Here is a 17,636-nt window from a genome sequence, read left to right as displayed (position 1 = left end):
AGGCAAGCCCAGGTGCACTCCTTCCACACTATTGTACTATTGCTCCAATTGCTTAATAAAATGGCTCAACTGGTTATCATTTCTGGAGTTTATATGGTTGTTCACTATGTGTTTAAAAAATTTGTGTTGTATTTGTTGTTTGCTTTGCATATCATTATTTTTCCTAATTAGGAATATTACATGCAATTCCTTAAGTTTCTCCCTCTAGTCTCTCTTTCCAGCAATATCCAGAATTGAGTTCTTTGCAATACGTATTATGTTTGTGGTAGCTATAGGGCACATATCCACTTCATGCCTTGGGATTTTCGCAATGTGGTATTTCAAGTGGGTGATTCTGCGAAACATTTCCATTCCACATAGCTTGCATCTCAACTTTGTTCTATTATCACACTCACATGGTTCACCATACTCCCACATTTGGTCCAATGGTTTTGCCATTTTGTAGAGCTCTAATTAAATTTTTAAATTTTGGACCTATGACAGAAAACAAATGTGGAAATTCAAAAAAGGTAAGAAGAAGCAGAGTCTGAATTTATACTAATCTTGGAAAACAGAGAAAAGGAAGGCAATTTTTTTACATACCTGGAAATATCGATATGGTATACTGGAGTAGATCTCCACTCCAAAAATTCTTAGCTGATGGCAAAGAAAATTATGGATTATCCTTTGTTTGCTTGATGAGAAATGGTCACAGGAATCACACAATCCTCAGAGCTCAATCTCAGCACAAGAAAAAACCAAATTGACCTTGAAAAACCCAAACCGTAACTATATATCACTTTTTCCAGCAACAGTGCAATAATTTTTGTTCGATTTGCTACAATTTCGGCTGGTAAATTATTGTGATAATTTAAGGCGATAATATCTTCAAGTTCGATTTTGGCGATAATATCGCTATAATTCCAATATTATCGTGATATGTGCAACTATAGTTCAACCTTCATTGGAATGACCAACCTGCAACAAAAAGACAAGGTGGGATTTTTCCCTAGTTTGCTGCCTCCACGTGTTTATGTAGTCCCTCAATGGCTCAATCCTCTAGCTTCTGTGTGATCTTACTAATTGGAAAAAATATTATATTTAAACAAATACCAGAATAGATCAAGAAAGAAAGGATAGCAAGAACCAATCCACACAACACAAAAATAAGTATTATGCCAGTTTGCAAATTAAGTTCTTTATTAATGGCACTAATCTTATATGATGACAACTCGAGAGGGGGGACTAGCTGTTTATAAAATTTTTCTGATGACTAGATAAATATGTTTTAGAAAGGGAGTTGTTTTTTGTCATGCAGTTCAGAAAATAGTATTTGATGATATATCTGCCCAAACCAGAGTTAAAGTGTTTATGTTGATTAATGATGGTAGTATTGTTTCTAGAAGGGCTTACTCTGACTTCATTGCAGCCTTGATTGCAATACGTTAGGAGAGCCTCTTTTTTCGTATATTTAAGCCTTTTTGTATAGTGAGTATTTTTCTGAAAAACGAAGTCATTTGAATGTTATTTGGTACATTAAACATTGATGTAAGGGGTTATCTTCCATTGATTCAAGTTTGTGATCAAAGTTTGTACTGCATTATAAGTTTGTAAATATAACATGAAGAAAGTACTTAAAAAGCAAGGCCAATCAATTTTATTGATCATTTTATCTCTGTAATCTCTGTAGACAATTTATTTGTTTCAGAGCACTGGTATATTGAGATCAACGTGTATTTCTAGGTATTCGTGATGAAAATGGTCAAGTCTACAGTCCAAGTATTGTGCGAGTTGGTTTGCAAGCCCATCATTCTGTACAAGCAGTGTCAATGGACTATCTTGTAAGTTTATATAATACGAGAAATATTATGGAGGCTAATGCATATTTCAAGATGCTTATAATGTGGCAAACAAAAATTTTAATCCAATTCATGAGCTTTCTTCTCAGGTGGAACAGCGTTTGAGCAGCATGGATAGAGCAGCTGCTATTTCTGGGCCTAATGTGGGTTCTGCAGCAATGAATCGTGACCTCGTTCGGGCTGCAATTCTTGATGAAGCTGCAATTGTGGGTTCTTTCTGTACTGAAATTTTAGATTGCTTGGAAATTCTGGTTTATGTTAGTCCATCTATAGGTAAATGATTCAATTAGCAATTTAACAGGTTTGCTCCACACTAAGCTTCAGTGGAGCGAGTGTTTTTAGCCGTATGAACCGTGGATTTGATGTTGTTATAATTGATGAAGCTGCACAAGCTGTAAGTAGAATTCCTACTTTCGAAAACTGTAGATATTCTCTGAGCATTAGTGAAGACTTTCTCAGTAAAGAATTATAAATGTGAACTATGATGACAGGTTATCAATTGTTTGGAGTTAAGTTGAATGTTACACCCAGGGATGTTCATTTTTTATAGAAGCTTATTGAAACTAATATCTGATGTAGAATAAGGATTTGACACATTAAATGAGAAAAGTTGGATACTTATTTGTCAATCTAGTTAGGATGCATGAAATTTTTACAAGGCATGGATCTGATGGATGCAACATAACTTCGAGGATTAGCATGAAGACATGCCTAGCTGATGCTGTTTTTAAGAGCAAAGTTTCATTTCCTTCTATTCTTCTGTGCTTCTCAACATTCAAAGTTGGATGTAAATACTAAAGATAGATTTGAAGTCGAACTCTGTTTTGGTTAGTGCACAAGAAATTGGGCTATCATAAATTGTGGGCTGTGTGCAGAGAGTTTTGAATGAATGAGAAATTTGTTACCAGAAATAGTACTGTGCAGTGCTCTTTATGAAAGAAACTGTTAGGAAGAAATTGTCGTTGATGTCAAAGGGTGAATTTGTTTGATGACATGCCCTCATTAAGCCATTTCATGTGATAGGCTGCATGCTTTGTGGGTCTTCTTGATTGAAGAGATGTTAAAGTTCCCCCAAATAGATGGGTGTATTAAAGTTGCAATGTTTCCCTTTTGAAGAAGGTCCACTTTGTAATCAAATATGCAGAGTCCAACTGTACAAGTCAGCCTTGAAAGGAGCTATTATGAAAGACAATTAATCTTTCAAATAAGTCTAAGCCTCCTCTTACAAGTCGGTTTCCATTACAGTCAAGACAGTTCTTTTTAAGGTCAAAATTATTAATTACAATCTAATCCTTCTCATGTCGGCTCCTGTAATGGTGGTGTCTTTTAGAAGGCTCTTTTTATGTCTTTTGGTTCAGGTCAGCCCTAAAGTGCCCCCCCTCTTTCATGTATAAATAAGGAAATCGGTTGCCTTCCAATGACACTGAATTCTCAAGCATCAACACCAAGTTTGTCTGAGGCCTTGAGCTTGTTGAATATCTGGAGAAGAAGGCTGAGCTGCTAAGGTTTTTGGACTTAATTATTTTATCTTTCTGTGGGATTTTCTCTGGGCTAAATCAAGCTTCTAAGTCCTGATCTGAGGCCATTCTTGAGCCTAATTTCAGCCTTGTCCTAGGCATTCTCGAGATATATCTGAGTCATCTCTGAGGCGGATCCAAAGTCATTTTTGAGGCTGTCTTTCTGAGGTATACCGAAGCTGTTCTAAGTCTCGTTTTGAACTAGACCAAAGCTGTTCTTAATCTTTTTCTGAGGTAGACCAAAGCCTGTTTTGGGGCAGACAGAGGCCTATTCTAAGGCAAATCCAGAGGCAGTCAGTTCAACCTATTTTAAGGAGCTGTGTTAAGGTTTCCTGAGACTCGAGTTTGGACTGTTATAATTGCTGAGTAAGACCTGTGTTAAGGACTAGTTAAGCAGCTGGTTGGGTTTGTTCGAAAGCATCTTCAAAGGTTGAAAGAAGTAACTTTGGATCCTGATTTGAGCAGACTTGAAAGGAGTATGAAGCTAATTTGAAGCAGACCAGAAGCAGAGATAGAAGTGATTAAGTGTTGTGTAATTGGGTCATTGTCCTTGGTATGGGAGCCCAAGACTTCTTATTCTGTCTTTTATTAAGGTTGGCAGGGTGGTGCTAGGCAAGGAAGTTGTTCCTTCCGTTAGGAGGTTGTCACCTCCTCCTGCTGTTTAGAGGGATTTCAACCACAAGGGAGGCTCCCCTATGCCACCTACAAGGTATTCTAGTACTATGGTTCAAGGAGACTTATTTTGGAGGTCTAAGAATAGGTAGAGGGCTTGGCAGGGCCAAAGATAACTATGATATTCAAAACTAGGGTTCAAGCTCTCTAGTGTTAGACCAATGACAAGGCTGCTACAAGTTAGGGTTTGAATGATGTTCAAAATTAAGGTATGCAATGACATATAGCAGTTTTAGAAAAAACCCTACAAATGATATTCAACAAGAATGGAACAAGGGTTTTCAATAGAGGCTAGTGCTAAAAATTCCCCCACCGCCTTGAAAAGAAAAAAAAAAGGAGACCCTTGGGCCAAGGGGCTGAGGGGCAGATGTATGCAAAAGGGTTTTATGGCTGTTAGATATGTGCAAACAGCAATAAATATAGCTGACATCTTCCCTTCTAGTGCATGCAAGACAATTTATGATGTTATATATATATTTTAAACGGTTTATATAAATTGATCTACAATATGAGCCACTCCTATGCAATAAAACAACACTTTATACACAAATCTGCTCTTAAAATCCTAGCAGCTGCCCTGGCCGTCTAGGAGAGAGAGGGTTTAAGGAAATTTAATTTAATTTTAAGGTTGATCAACACACTTCTAGACCAGTGCCTTAACCTACAAGGGCAGATTGAGTCTTAATGGAATTAAATGCCAAGGAAGGACCTTTTAGGAGTAAGGGAGGATGCTCTAGGGCATCCACTTGTAAAACCCTAGTTACTATTCTTGTGAGGATTAATTATAAGGTTTGCACACTAGGGGTTTCCTTATAAGCTATTAAGAAGATAATTGTACATGCAATAATGAAGTAGTGTTTCACCAATGATAAACATTTAGACATGGAACCTATGTAACCGGATTCTTTGGAAACCCCTGTCGAATCCGAATCTTGTGAATCGGATACGATTCGACAGGAATTCGAATCCCAGAACAAGATTCGACGTGTCTGTACAGGATTCATACGAATCCCATACGGGCACAACGAATCCCGATTCTAGGATTTGAATCCCAAGAAAATGACTCAGAATGCAATGCTTAATTTTCCAAAAAAATCACTCAGAAATGCAGAGTTTTATTTTTCTTTCAGTTTAAAGTTTATCTGTTAATTATGGAGGAGAATCTCTTGAACATGGAGGTCAAAGATGCTGTTGATTTCAAACATTACTTGAAGATTTGTGTTGGAGGTAACATTAGTCTTACACACTGCAGAGGAAGTGCTAGAGGGAGGCATATGGAAAAGAAGACAGGTAGTTTAAAATACCTTTGACAAAGTTTTCTGCATATAAATACTCTGGTATTGACATATCCCTCTTTTGGATGATGGTGAAACACAGAGGTGGAGGGCATTGCACTTTCAAAATTTTGAGATGGTTACATTGCATTAAAATAAATTATGAGTTATGAATCATGATTTATGTGACCACTGACATGTATTTGAATTTATAAATTATGAATTATGAATCATGATTTATGTGACCACGGACATGTATTTGAATTTTGTATGTACTATGCATGCTATAGCCTATAGATGAAGATCTATGTTTGAAATCAATGAATTTGTATCATTAAGTAGAATTTGTGTAAGAAATATCTAATTTTTAATATTAATATATATATATATATATATATATATATTTATATATTAATATATATATATATATATTTATATATTAATATATATATATATATATATATATATATATATATATATATATATATATATTTATATATTAATATATATATATATATATATTTTTTTAATAAAATAATATATAACGAATCCTATGTGTCCTGTTCCGGGGGGTCAATGTGTTCGAATCTGACACTCGAATCTCCGAATCCTACGAATCCTGAATCCCCGTGTCAGGTGACTTAGCATGGAACTATAGAAGCCCTACTTAAAACATTTAAAGCATGCAAAATATCAATTATCAGCAATAAAATTACAAAGTTACAAACTCTTCCATAATATCTCCTCTTTCAATATTGGAATAGTGTCTCAAAGCAAAAATCACATCCAAGAGCAAGTCACATCCATAAAAGATCACATTATGCCCAAGTAGCGAATAAGGAAGCAAGTTGCACTCTTTTTTAGAAAGGCTGAATTCACATGTTTGATGATGAGAATAGAAGTGACGGGGAGGATCTATTTGTATGAGCCTTCCTCCACTCAAGTAAAATGATCTAAAAGCCCTAAAAACAAGTTTTCTTTTGAGTGTTCCACAAGAAGAGGTTAGAAGCCAACCTCATAGCTCAAAAACAAGACAAATATGCCACAAAGCCCACACGTATGGGAATAAGTGCTCCAATAGTGTGACATCACCCTTGAAATGAGCTCAGTAATCCTCATGATATGATACAAGGGCTAAAGAGTGCTCCATACTCCAAGAAGTGCTCAAGGATCATGTACAAGCCATCAAAGTATCTCCATGGCAAGATGTCATGAACAAAAAATACCCTATGTCACCCTCACAAGAGGAAAAGGGGTTATGTGGCATCAAATACCTTGAGCATTTGGGCTCCAAGATGATGTACAACCCCTCCCTTGTCATCTCAAGGATGACCATCATCATCTAGGCTTTGGATCAAGTGATACTTGTCAAACAATGTTAAGGCTAGCCTGGGGGCATAGTGGGTCCACTTGGCACATCTTCGACATCTCCAACACTAAGCACCATGGGCTTAGCATTTCAACATCTGGGGGTCCCTCCAAGTGTCAGCATCATGTGAAGCCCTCAAACAGTGTAACACTCTGCTTTGTGTAGGCAAAACTGCACCATCAAAACCAATCTCTGTCTATACATTGTATAGGCAAACTTCTATTGCTCTGTTGAAGAGGTGGGGTAATCACCTCAAGAGGCTTGTCACCACACAATCTAGCAGGGGTCCTAGGAGGTGTTCGTAAGGCACAACTACTAGACCAAATGAAAACAACGGGACAAGGACCCACTGTCACCTCAGTCAACGCCCCCTGCTCTTTACAAACTTTCATCGATGGGAGGAGTCTCAGTATGGTGGAAATCACTAGAGTGATGAGGTCAATAACAATGTACAATGTGATTTCCAAATCCCATTCAAATGAGAGGCTCATATAATAGGTTTCCATTTTTAGAAGCAAAAGAATGGCTCTCCAAGAAAAGCTTGAGGGAAGGAGGCCTAGACCTAGGTGAAAGGATATCCAATAGGAGAGTTATGCCTAGATTAAGGTTTCCTAGAAAGGGAGGAGGGCATCTCTTAATGTTTTGTGAAATATAGATCACACAAAGGCTGGGACCACAAGAAAGACCTACGGGATCCAAGCGAGGCCTAGGGTTTGTGGTGATCATCAACAATATGACTAGGTCAAGCAAGGATTAGAAGGAAGGGTCAAAGAAAGGTGAACTTCTAATGAGTTTTCAAGAACAAATGACCCTAGAAATGCCTCTAACCAAGGAAGGTGAGGACTAGAAATGATTTTGGAGCTAGGGCTTGAGGTTTCTCTCAAACTAGCCACAAGAATTTCTTGAAACTTTGAGGGAACTTAGAGAAAAGGACAATGTAGTAGTGTCCAATTTGCACCCTTCGTGCTAGGCCCTAGTTGGCCTTCTAGGGTTATGGACGAAAATAGAAAAAGAGGAAGACAAAGGTTCAAGGAAGGGTGAGCACCAAGGAATTCAACTAGTGCTTGTACCATTGGGAGAATGGAGTCATGGGTGCTAATAGTAGGTTAAATTGACCTTCAAGGAGGCTAAAAGAGGAAGCCCTAACTACCCCTTTCAACAATTACCTTCATTACATTAATTAATGGAGTTTCATGGACAAATTATAACAATTTTCCACTAGGAACATTCATTTCATATCATCAATGCAAAACTTCTCAAGATCACAATTTCGCACCATATCAAGTAAATTAGGGCATAAATTTTCACTATGAGAAAGAATTCCATGCATTAGACATTTGCATAAAGATATTCAACAAGAAAAGGCACTTACTAGACAATATGAAGTATATCCATCCATCAATAATGCATTTAGAAGCTCCAAAAAGATAGCAATATATCCATACATCAAAGTGCATCCCAAAAACATCCAAATTCTCTCCAAAAATTGCAGGCCAAAATCCTCTAATGAGGCTAGCGAAAATCCCAAGTGTGATGAGGAACTACAAATGAGGTCTCATCAATATATATGAGCCTCTCACAAGTTCAAATGGTCTAATTTAGCCTAATTAGCCCCTAATTAATATTTTAATGTGCAAATTACAATTAAATTGGTGACAAACCTACCAAATAGCTCTTAATTACAAAATAAGCCATCTGAATGAGGTCGAAATGATGAAAAAGTGGTGCAAAGGGCCATTGGAAGGCCTAGACTAGTCCTCCATGTGCCAAATCGAAGAGGAGGGCTCTCATGATGATGACCAAGGGGGTGGCCCCTTGGTTACCAAGCAAAACATCTGTGGTGCTCCCAAGTGGCTGTGGGGGCATAATGAATGGTCTCATGGGTCTCCAACTGGATCAATATGTCAATACTCCATCCATAAAGGCCTAAATGATGATACAAGCACTCCCATGTTTCCAGAGTTGAGACAAAGCCCCATCTAGGCCCTGGATCTTATGCCAAGTGTCTGGTGCAAGCATGTAGCTGGCTGGAAAATGCGGTCCAAGTGCATCGTGATCTTTGCATGAGTTGGGCACGAACAAGCCAAATGTTGTGCTGAAGGGTCCCATGGTGTGGCAATCTATGCTCTATTGTGGAGGAGGCCCACGACTCTCAACGTTCACCCTATAAGTGCCATCATGACCCTCTGGAGGGCTTGGATCCCATATTAGGAGGCCAAACCCAAGGCGAAGACCCACCTACAATCTTGTATAAGATCCAGTGCATCTCATCACCTTACTATACAACAATTCCATTAGTGCAATTGTGTAAATGAGCTTATGAATTAGGGGACCAAGTGGACACTTCATAGTGGCATGGCCTTCCATAACAGGATATAGAATGTACAGGTGTCCCCAAGTTCAAGAAGGAGGTTAATAAAGGACCCTATTAGGTGGTTTCAACTTCTAAGGGAGTGACAGGTCCATGGTACACCCATCACATGGCAGGTGTCATGTGAAATAATGGTGAAACAGAGTGGGGTAGCACGGGAAGGCTCCAATCCACATGCCATGGTACAAGGGTAGCTATAATGAGGGAAGCCCGCACATGGGTGTGTATGGATGTAGAAAGGAGCAATCGTGGTACATGAGTTACCCCAACCTTTGTTTTTCCACCCATCTTAATTTTCCTTTTGTCTTTTATTGAGTTTTCCTTTTCTTTTTATAACTACTTGGGGCTCAAGTGAATGAGAGCACGATGGAATGATATAGCAGTAAACACCCCCTTAAGGTTGGGTAGTTCATTGCCCACCAAGGGTTGGGACAATCATGGGTTCCTTAATGATGCAGGGGGCTCTTATAAGGGCCCTAGGAATCACGGTGATGGCCATGATTATAAGCGCATGTTTAGCTTTTGCCCACAAGCTAAATTTTTATGTCCCGACCATCTTTTGCATTTTATGGTACATTTCCTATTGAGAGTGGCCAAATTATGCTTTTAACTTTCTTTTTAGCTGCATGAACCTCTGGGGCATCGTTCTAGGCCTAACCCAAAGTGTGGACAAGGGGAGGGTATAATGCCCTAAATTCAACAATTAACATAATTTAATTTAAGACTTGTACCCATTTCAACCAGACAATGAATTTTATTTGGAATTTAACAATACAATTGCAGGTACTTACAAGGAACTTTCGCTTGATGGTGTTTTTTCCTGTTGTTGCTCCCATTCATGTTACCAAACTGACCCTATTGTCCTCCCAATCTATCTGGGATCAACCTATACAGTTCCCAGACCCAAAAGCCTTCAAAATGGAGATCTTCTGGCCCTCGTACCTAAAATTCCAAGAACAGTAACTCAAATTTCTCAATTGTGGTTCTCTTAGAATTCCTACCTTCGTTTTTGCTTCCCTCTGGATTGGTACCCCCTGTCCAGACCCCCTTTCCCTTCTTATAACCCTAAAATTTCACCATCCTCTAATATATAATAATTTCTCTCAGTGAATAATTCTTCTTTTAGTTAATATATATAATTTCTCTCAGTTAATATAGTAAATAATATGTATAATATAATTCTCTTTTATTTGCACAAGCCAATGCTTTTACTTTCCTTTGAACAATATACTAGTTATATTATGATAGTGATATGTATAACTTTTACCTCACAATACTTTCATTATATTCCAGTGAGTTAGGTATTTACTCAATACTTCAGTACTTTACTCATTACCCTATACTTGGACTTTTCATAATTGATTAGTGCATATACTAGTGCAGTACATGTGATACATGCATATGTAGCAATCGTTTTTTTGCTTAAGCAAGAGTTGTGCCTTTTTTTTCCATTAAGTCAAACATAATTACAATACTTACAAAGAACCATCAACAAAAAGGTGCTCTACTGTCTCTAAGATTTCTAGCCTCTAAGAGTTCCACATCACACACTCTCGGGTACTGAAACAAAAGAGATCCGGGCCAAAACCTCGTGCCAACCCGCTTTCTAACCACTAAAGAAACTCTGCCTCCCAAAACTTAAGTAAAGACCTATGTTGTAGAAAACAAACATTACAAAATGTAGCAAAAAGACAACCCTCCGACCCCACCGAACCCTCACTTAATCCTGAGCGTTGATCTGACGAGAGAAAAATCGACGGTGGAGCAGAATATCACACACCCGAACTTGATAGAATTTTAATGTGCGATGAGGGTGGTTTCCCGGACCGTCCCTCATCCACGTGGCAAGCGATGAAAGGTGTCGCTGCCCAACGAACGAAACCACCATCTGCCGGAAAGCGGTGCGATCGCACCACAACCGCCCAAGAGGTGGTTTTGCAACTCTGCCATGCGAGGAAAGGGAAGTGATGCCACAAGAACGTTTCATGTTCTCATTCCTGCTCCTAACAGTGTAAACCCAACACCCGTCTTCAGGGCTATTTGGCGGACTGGTGATTAAAGCTGCTGATTCCTCCTCTGACGTGCTATCTTCCGTTGATTTGTCTGACCAACCATAAGTATTCTGCAAAAAACTGCTCATTGCGTCGTGGCTTCCTTGGTTTTGTGCTGATACACTCTTTTGTCCTCTTCCGCTTGGGAGTGGCAAAGAGCTTTTAGCTGGCTTTGTGGCATTTCTCGCCATCTCATAGAATTACTTCTGTCCTTACAGATGACGCCTTGATTGGCAAGGATATCTGCCAATTTGTTGGCTTTTCTACGCACCTGGTTGAATCTGAGTGTGCGAAGTCCTTGAAGATGGATTTGAATTTTTTGGAGCACCCTTATTAACTGCCAATGATTTGTTACTTTTTCCAGTCCTGTGCCATGACTAAGTTTTTTGGCTGCGTTGATGACTAACTCTGAATCAGCTTCTATCATGACCTTGTGGCAGTTGTCCTGCTTCAAAAAGTCTAAGCATTGCTCCAGAGCCATTAGTTTCGCCATGTTGTTGGTAGCTCTTCCTAAATGACAGTGGAAGAGGGAGATGATGTTTCCTGATTCATCCCTTAGAGCTCCTCCAAAACCAGCCATTCCAGGGTTATTTTTTGACACTCCATCAATGTTAAACTTTAAAAAGCCTTCCGGGGGGGGGGGGGGTCTAGAAATCCTCAATCGGTTCCCTTAAGATGATTTTCCTGTTTGAACATTGAGGAGTAAGCCCTTGCATGTCTAGCTGTTTGAGAATATTTAGCTCTGTTTCTGAGGGAGGATTTTTGGGGAGATCCCTAACTATTGTGCCCACTGTTTCTTTTAGCTGTTTCGAGATTTGCTCCAACAGGCGGAGAGAGGACTTCTTTTCTTCTTTGAAAATTCTGTTATTTCTTTCTTTCCAAACATTCCATATTATAAAACTTGGCAAGAGAGCCCAGGCTGAGTTAAGAACCTCATGCTCCGAAAAATTATCCTTCCAATTGTTTATGGTGTTTGTGATACTGTCTCTGTCTCTGTCAGATTGATTGAAGATGGAGGCAAAAAAATCCCATATCCTTGAGGTGTAAATGCAGCTATTGAGAAGATGTTCCATTGTCTCTTCTTGTGCTTCACAGAGCTGGCATCGAGAGGGTCCCAGCATGCCCCTCTTTCTAATATTGTCCCAGGTTAAGATTTTCCTATGGTGGACCAGCCACATAAAGAGCTTGATTTTCATCCAGCCTTTGTTCCTCCAAAGCTTCTGCCAAGATCTGACCGGAGCTTGTGAAACCAGTCCTAGGAGAATACCTTTTGCTTCCTTAATATTAAAGTTTCCCTCTTTATTGCTACCCCATCTTAGTTGATCCTGCCCTTCAGTGACTAAAATCATCCTTTGATCCAACATCTTTTTTAGGGTCTCTGCTTTGTCGTTGAGGGTTCTGTCCTCTCTGCCATCTATTACTTTCCATGTTCTCCATTTTTCGGTATTGCGAGCATGTTGCCAAAAGTCCTTTACCTTTACTAGTCCCTGGTTATCTGTCTCTTGCTTGAGTCCTGAAAAATCCTCTGTCAATAGTTTTGGTTCTTGCTGCCATTTGTCCTCCCAGAAAAGTGCGTGATCTCCATTTCTTATTTCCTAGAAGCTGTTATTTTGCACCACTCCTTTGTTTTCCCAGGCTTTGTTCCATATGGGAGAGCCCTTCCTGCTTCCCGTCATTCTTATTAACTCAGAGGCTTGCCAGGAGCTTGCATATTTTTCCTTCCAGATGCTTGCCCATTGAGCCTCAGGATCCTTGACCCACCGCCACCAAAGTTTGGCTCCCAGAGCCTTACTGAGAATCTCTGGATCATCTAGTCCCAGGCCTCCTTGGTTCTTAGGGTTGCAGATCTTTTCCCAAGAAACTAAGGCCCATTTTTTCCTAGTTTCCTCCTTGCCCCAAAGAAAATCTCTTTGGATATTTCTGAATTGCTGTAGGACTCCTTTTGGGGCAGGAAGAGCTGATAGCATAAAGACTGGGATAGCTTGGAGCACTGCTTTTGCAAGAACTAGTCTGCTGGCCAGATTTAAAGACCTGACAGTCCACTTTTTGACTTTGTCTTGCATCTTGCTAATTAACGGTTCCCAAATGCTCTTATGCAAAGGATTAACCATTAGAGGAACTCCCAGATATTTCGAGGGGAGGGACTCTCTTTGGAAGCCTAGAATCCTAGAAACATTTCTCTGGATGGCAATGTGAGTGTTAAAGAAAATTTTTTTAGATTTGGAGAGATTGACCACCATACCTGATGCCATTGCAAAGTCGTTCAGAATTTTTTTGTAAGCGAGCGCTTCCTTGACAGTGGGAATTCCTTGTAACATTGTGTCATCTACAAATTGTTGGTGGGTCAGAGCCTGCCCATTCTCCGATAGTTGGAGTCCTTGAATTTTGCCTGTTTCTTTAGCATGCTTAATGGACCGCCCCAGCCCTTCCATCATGAGGATGAAGAGAAAAGGCGAGAGCGGATCACCCTGCCTAAGTCCTCTAGATGGAAGAAAAACACCTGAGGGAGAGCCATTAACTAAAATTGAGAAGCTGGCAGAAGTCACTAGGGCCATCACCCATCTGATCCAATTATGATCAAAACCAAACGCAGAAAGCACTCTTTTGATATAAGTCCAGTTTACTTTATCATAAGCTTTGGCAATGTCCAATTGCATTATCATACCCGCTTTTCTTTTGCTAGTAAGCGAGTGAACCACCTCATGAGCTTGAATGATGTTATCAAGAATTTGTCTGCCTTCCACATACCCAGATTGTTCACCCGAAATAATCGTAGGCAACAAGGGTTTGAGTCTGTTGGCCACTACCTTGGAAATAACCTTGTAAATAACATTGCATAAGGCAATGGGTCTGTACTTCTCTGGCGTTTGGGCATTATCCTGTTTTGGAATAAGGGCGATGAAGGAGGTGTTGAGAGCTTTCAAAATAGTTCTGTTCAGCCTGGAGTCTTCCACAACCCTTACAATATCCTTTTTGACAATGTTCCAACAAAATTTGAAAAAATCCACATTGAATCCATCCGGACCAGGGGCTTTGCCATTTTGCATTTCCTTGAGAACCTCACTTACCTCCTTTTCAGTTACAGGTCTGTTGAGATTATCATTGTCCTCTCTGGTTACCAACCTAGGGATGTGATTAGTGAAATCTTTGATGAAAGGCTCCCTTACTAAAATGTCTTCCTGGGCTATACCCCTGAAGTGATTAACTAACACAGCTTCAATTTCCTCATGGGTTTGCTGGATCTGCCTGTCCTCATTCTTGATCGAAGAGATCCTGTTGTGAGTCCGATTAGCAATGGTAGATTTGTGGAAAAATTTGGTGTTGCGTTCTCCTTCCTTAAGCCATTGCACTCTTGATTTTTGTTTCCAGAAAATTTCCTCTTGTTTACACAACTTTTCCCATTCTAGATGGTATTTTCCTACCTGTTCATTTTTTTTCTTATCAAATCCTTCCTTGATTAGAGTTTGGTTGAGCTCCAGAATTTTATTTTCCACCGATTTCTTACCTACAAAAATATTTCCGAATATATCCTTGTTCCAAACTTTTAGCTTCATCTTGATGTGCTTTAATCTCTTGTGTAGCAAGAACATTGATGATCCCTGAATTTGCAGATTTTTCGCCCACCAGTTTTCAATGTTGTTGATAAAATCAGGGTGTGACAGCCATATGTTTTCAAATTTGAAAGGTTTGTTTCTAGGGGTGCCTATGCCCTTGATCTCCATTTGTACCGGCCAGTGATTTGAGCCACTATAAGGGAGAATTCCTGCAATTATTTCCTTATCTAAAAGCATGAGATCCTCCGAGATCATGAATCTATCTAACTTAGATGCTACCTGGGAATTCCCTCCTCTTTTATTATTCCAAGTGCAGAGGCCATTGTTTGTCTCAATGTCAACTAGCTTCATGTTTTCTGAAAAGTTTTGGAAGGTTGCGGCATCCTTGTTTAGAACTCTTGTACCCCCTTTTTTTTCCGAGAGAGATCTTATCATATTGAAGTCTCCTCCTATGACCCAAGGTAACCCTGCATACCTGATCCGGAGATCAACCAAGGAATCTAAAAACTTGATTTTGTCATCCAACTTTTGGGGGCCATAAACATTCGTGACTAGATAGGTGTTCCTGTCACCTACCGGCTGTATGACCACTGATAAATAGTTCCTTGATGCCTCCGCATCGATTATTCCAATCTTTAGGGGATTCCATAGCGTGAGGATACCTCTTGCTAAGTTTTCTGCTTTAACTTCTAGAAACTCAAATCTGCTGAGCCATTTACTATGGATTTGCTTTAGCTTTTGTATAGAGCATTTTGTTTCTTGGACAAAAATTATATCCGGAGCTGCTTGTTTCATCCTATTATCTAGCATTCTCTGTTTTCTCCTACTGCCTAGACCTCTAATATTCCATGTTGTGAACTTCATAATTAAAGATTGGTGAAAGAGTAGCTGGTTAGATCTTTCATCTTACCTGAGTCTACCATGAGCTTTCCACATTCCATCAGGAGCTCGTTCTGTTTTTTTCTGCCTCTTTTTTTCCGGGATTTCTGGGTGCTAGCCTCAGAGCCGCTTTTATTGCTTTCCCTCCTTCGTTGCTCTGTCTTTCAATGTTATTTACTTCCTCCAAACTCTTTGCTCACGTTTTCCATAGGAATAGCTGCTGTATTCTATTGATCTTTTCTTGTGGTAATGATTCAACTCCTCCAAGAGTTCCCTGATTCAGGAATCCTTCTAGATCTAGGTTTTCTCTGTCAAGAATCTCCTGTAACTCATTGTCCTCCGTTTCCATCTCACTCTGGTTCATTTCCTGATCCATTTCTTGTTCTGAATCACTCATCATGTGCCTTTTCTGCTTTTCATTTTCCTGTGTCAGATCATTATCTTCTTCCTCCTCCGTCTTCTCATAACCCTCCTTCATAGCTCGATCTTCTACCTCTGTCTCGACATCCACTTCAAGAACTTGGTATTGATTCTGATTGTCCTTTTTCCCTCCCGCTTGATATTGTTTTGGCCCTTTCTTGCCATTTTTTCCTTTGTGGACTACTCTGTGAAAGCTGTCTGTGTCTTTCATTGTGTTGTTTTTGTTTTTGTTTTCTGCTTTACTGAGAGGGCAGTCTCTCAGCAGGTGTCCATGTTCATGGCATCTGCGGCATCTGAATGGGATGTGTTCATAGTCTACTGTCTGCACCCAATCCTCATCAAAAACCTCCAAGATAACTTCATCTGGAAGAGCTCTAGATAGATCCATCTCCACACAGATCCTAGCAAAGGAAGTATATTTTCCCCTCCTTGTGGCTTCAGACGCTTTGATAAACCTCCCTAACTTATTGCCTATGGCAGCTAGCGATTCTGTTTGCCAATAATCCAAAGGTAGAGAATAGAGTCTTACCCAAACCGGGACCGAGGTAAAAGTTTCCCTCTCCGGAACGAAGTTCATCTTCCAGGGCCTCATATAAAGCCCTGCCGCAGCATAGAAGTAGGGCCCGCCCTCAAACACTCTGTCTTTGTCCTCGATGTTGGTGAACACCACAGTGAAGAAACCTTTTGACCCCAGATGGAGATCAATGCTCCCTTTGGGTTTCCAGTGGTATCGGATCCAGGATTGTAAAGCTTTTTCAGTGGGCCATAAGCCCATAAATTTGCATATGATAACGTACGTCTGCATGTGCTCCCTATAGGCCTACAGCTCTGGATTATTTAATACTACTCTAGGAGTGATTTCAGCCTTGGGTTTGCATGGTCCCTTCTGATTTTTGTCTTTTGTTCCCTATCTTTTGTCAGTTTTCTCCTTGTCTTTTGTGCCCTCAAGCTCCTCTGGTTTGGAGCCTTCTGCTTCCTCTTCCCTGTTTCTCCTTCCTTCCTCCGCTCTCCCTCTGCCTCTATCCGGTGGTGTCTTGCTTTTGTTAGCTACCGCTTCCTTGTAGGAGGGAGTGAAGCCCCCTCCTCTTCCCCCCTCCATGGTTAACCCTTCTGCCTCAGACTGTAACCCTTCCGTGCCTCACCTTTCTTGCTCCTGCCTTTCGCAGCTCCCTTGCCGGTCCAAATTCATATTTATAGTTCGCATATGTAGCAATCATATGCATTCTAATATTTCTATGTTCCCTATAACTCGAGTTGGGTCATTACATACACCCCTCCTTCAGAAAACTTCGTCACAAAGTTAATGTTTATATAGTATATTAGTAATTATTTTAGTAATTAGTGTAATCAAGTAAGGATTATGTCCTATGATTGAATACTTATTTAATGTGAGGACTTTTTTTTTTAAATTTGTGTTTCGAACATTTATAGTTTTACAATTTTAATAGTCATGCTCTACCCTAGTTGGGCTCCCAAGCTATTTAGAATTATCTTATCCTTCCTGATCTCTTCTGCTTTGATCCTATCTGTCCTCTACTGGAATATGCCATGGCGTTAGCTATACTGACCTAACCATTCATAGAACTCAAGAGTAACTACGTCGACTATATCGACCTGATTTCCCAATAGGGATCCGACAGTCATCATCAGACGTCTAGGGGAGTGTGACTCGCACAATCCTCACATGACTC

The 17,636-nt window shown here is 39.9% G+C and overlaps 1 protein-coding gene across 1 annotated transcript in view; it reads left to right on the top strand.

The window, feature by feature from the left end:
- The window catches only part of MAA3 (P-loop containing nucleoside triphosphate hydrolases superfamily protein), a 464,706-nt gene that overhangs the window by 258,937 nt on the left and 188,133 nt on the right, over positions 1–17,636 (top strand). Inside the window, exons 11-13 of the mRNA XM_089415984.1 lie at positions 1,723–1,820; positions 1,928–2,044; positions 2,140–2,232. Coding sequence (XP_089272110.1) covers positions 1,723–1,820; positions 1,928–2,044; positions 2,140–2,232 — 308 coding nt within the window. The remainder of the gene's footprint in view (positions 1–1,722; positions 1,821–1,927; positions 2,045–2,139; positions 2,233–17,636) is intronic.

The sequence above is a fragment of the Pinus tabuliformis genome, chromosome 3_2 (assembly GCF_031772625.1).
Source record: "Pinus tabuliformis cultivar Carrire ecotype Pingquan chromosome 3_2, CPIR1, whole genome shotgun sequence".
Classification (NCBI taxonomy): Eukaryota; Viridiplantae; Streptophyta; class Pinopsida; order Pinales; family Pinaceae; genus Pinus; species Pinus tabuliformis.
The sequence above is the reverse complement of the archived record's forward strand: the minus strand, read 5'-3'. Positions and strand labels throughout refer to the sequence as shown.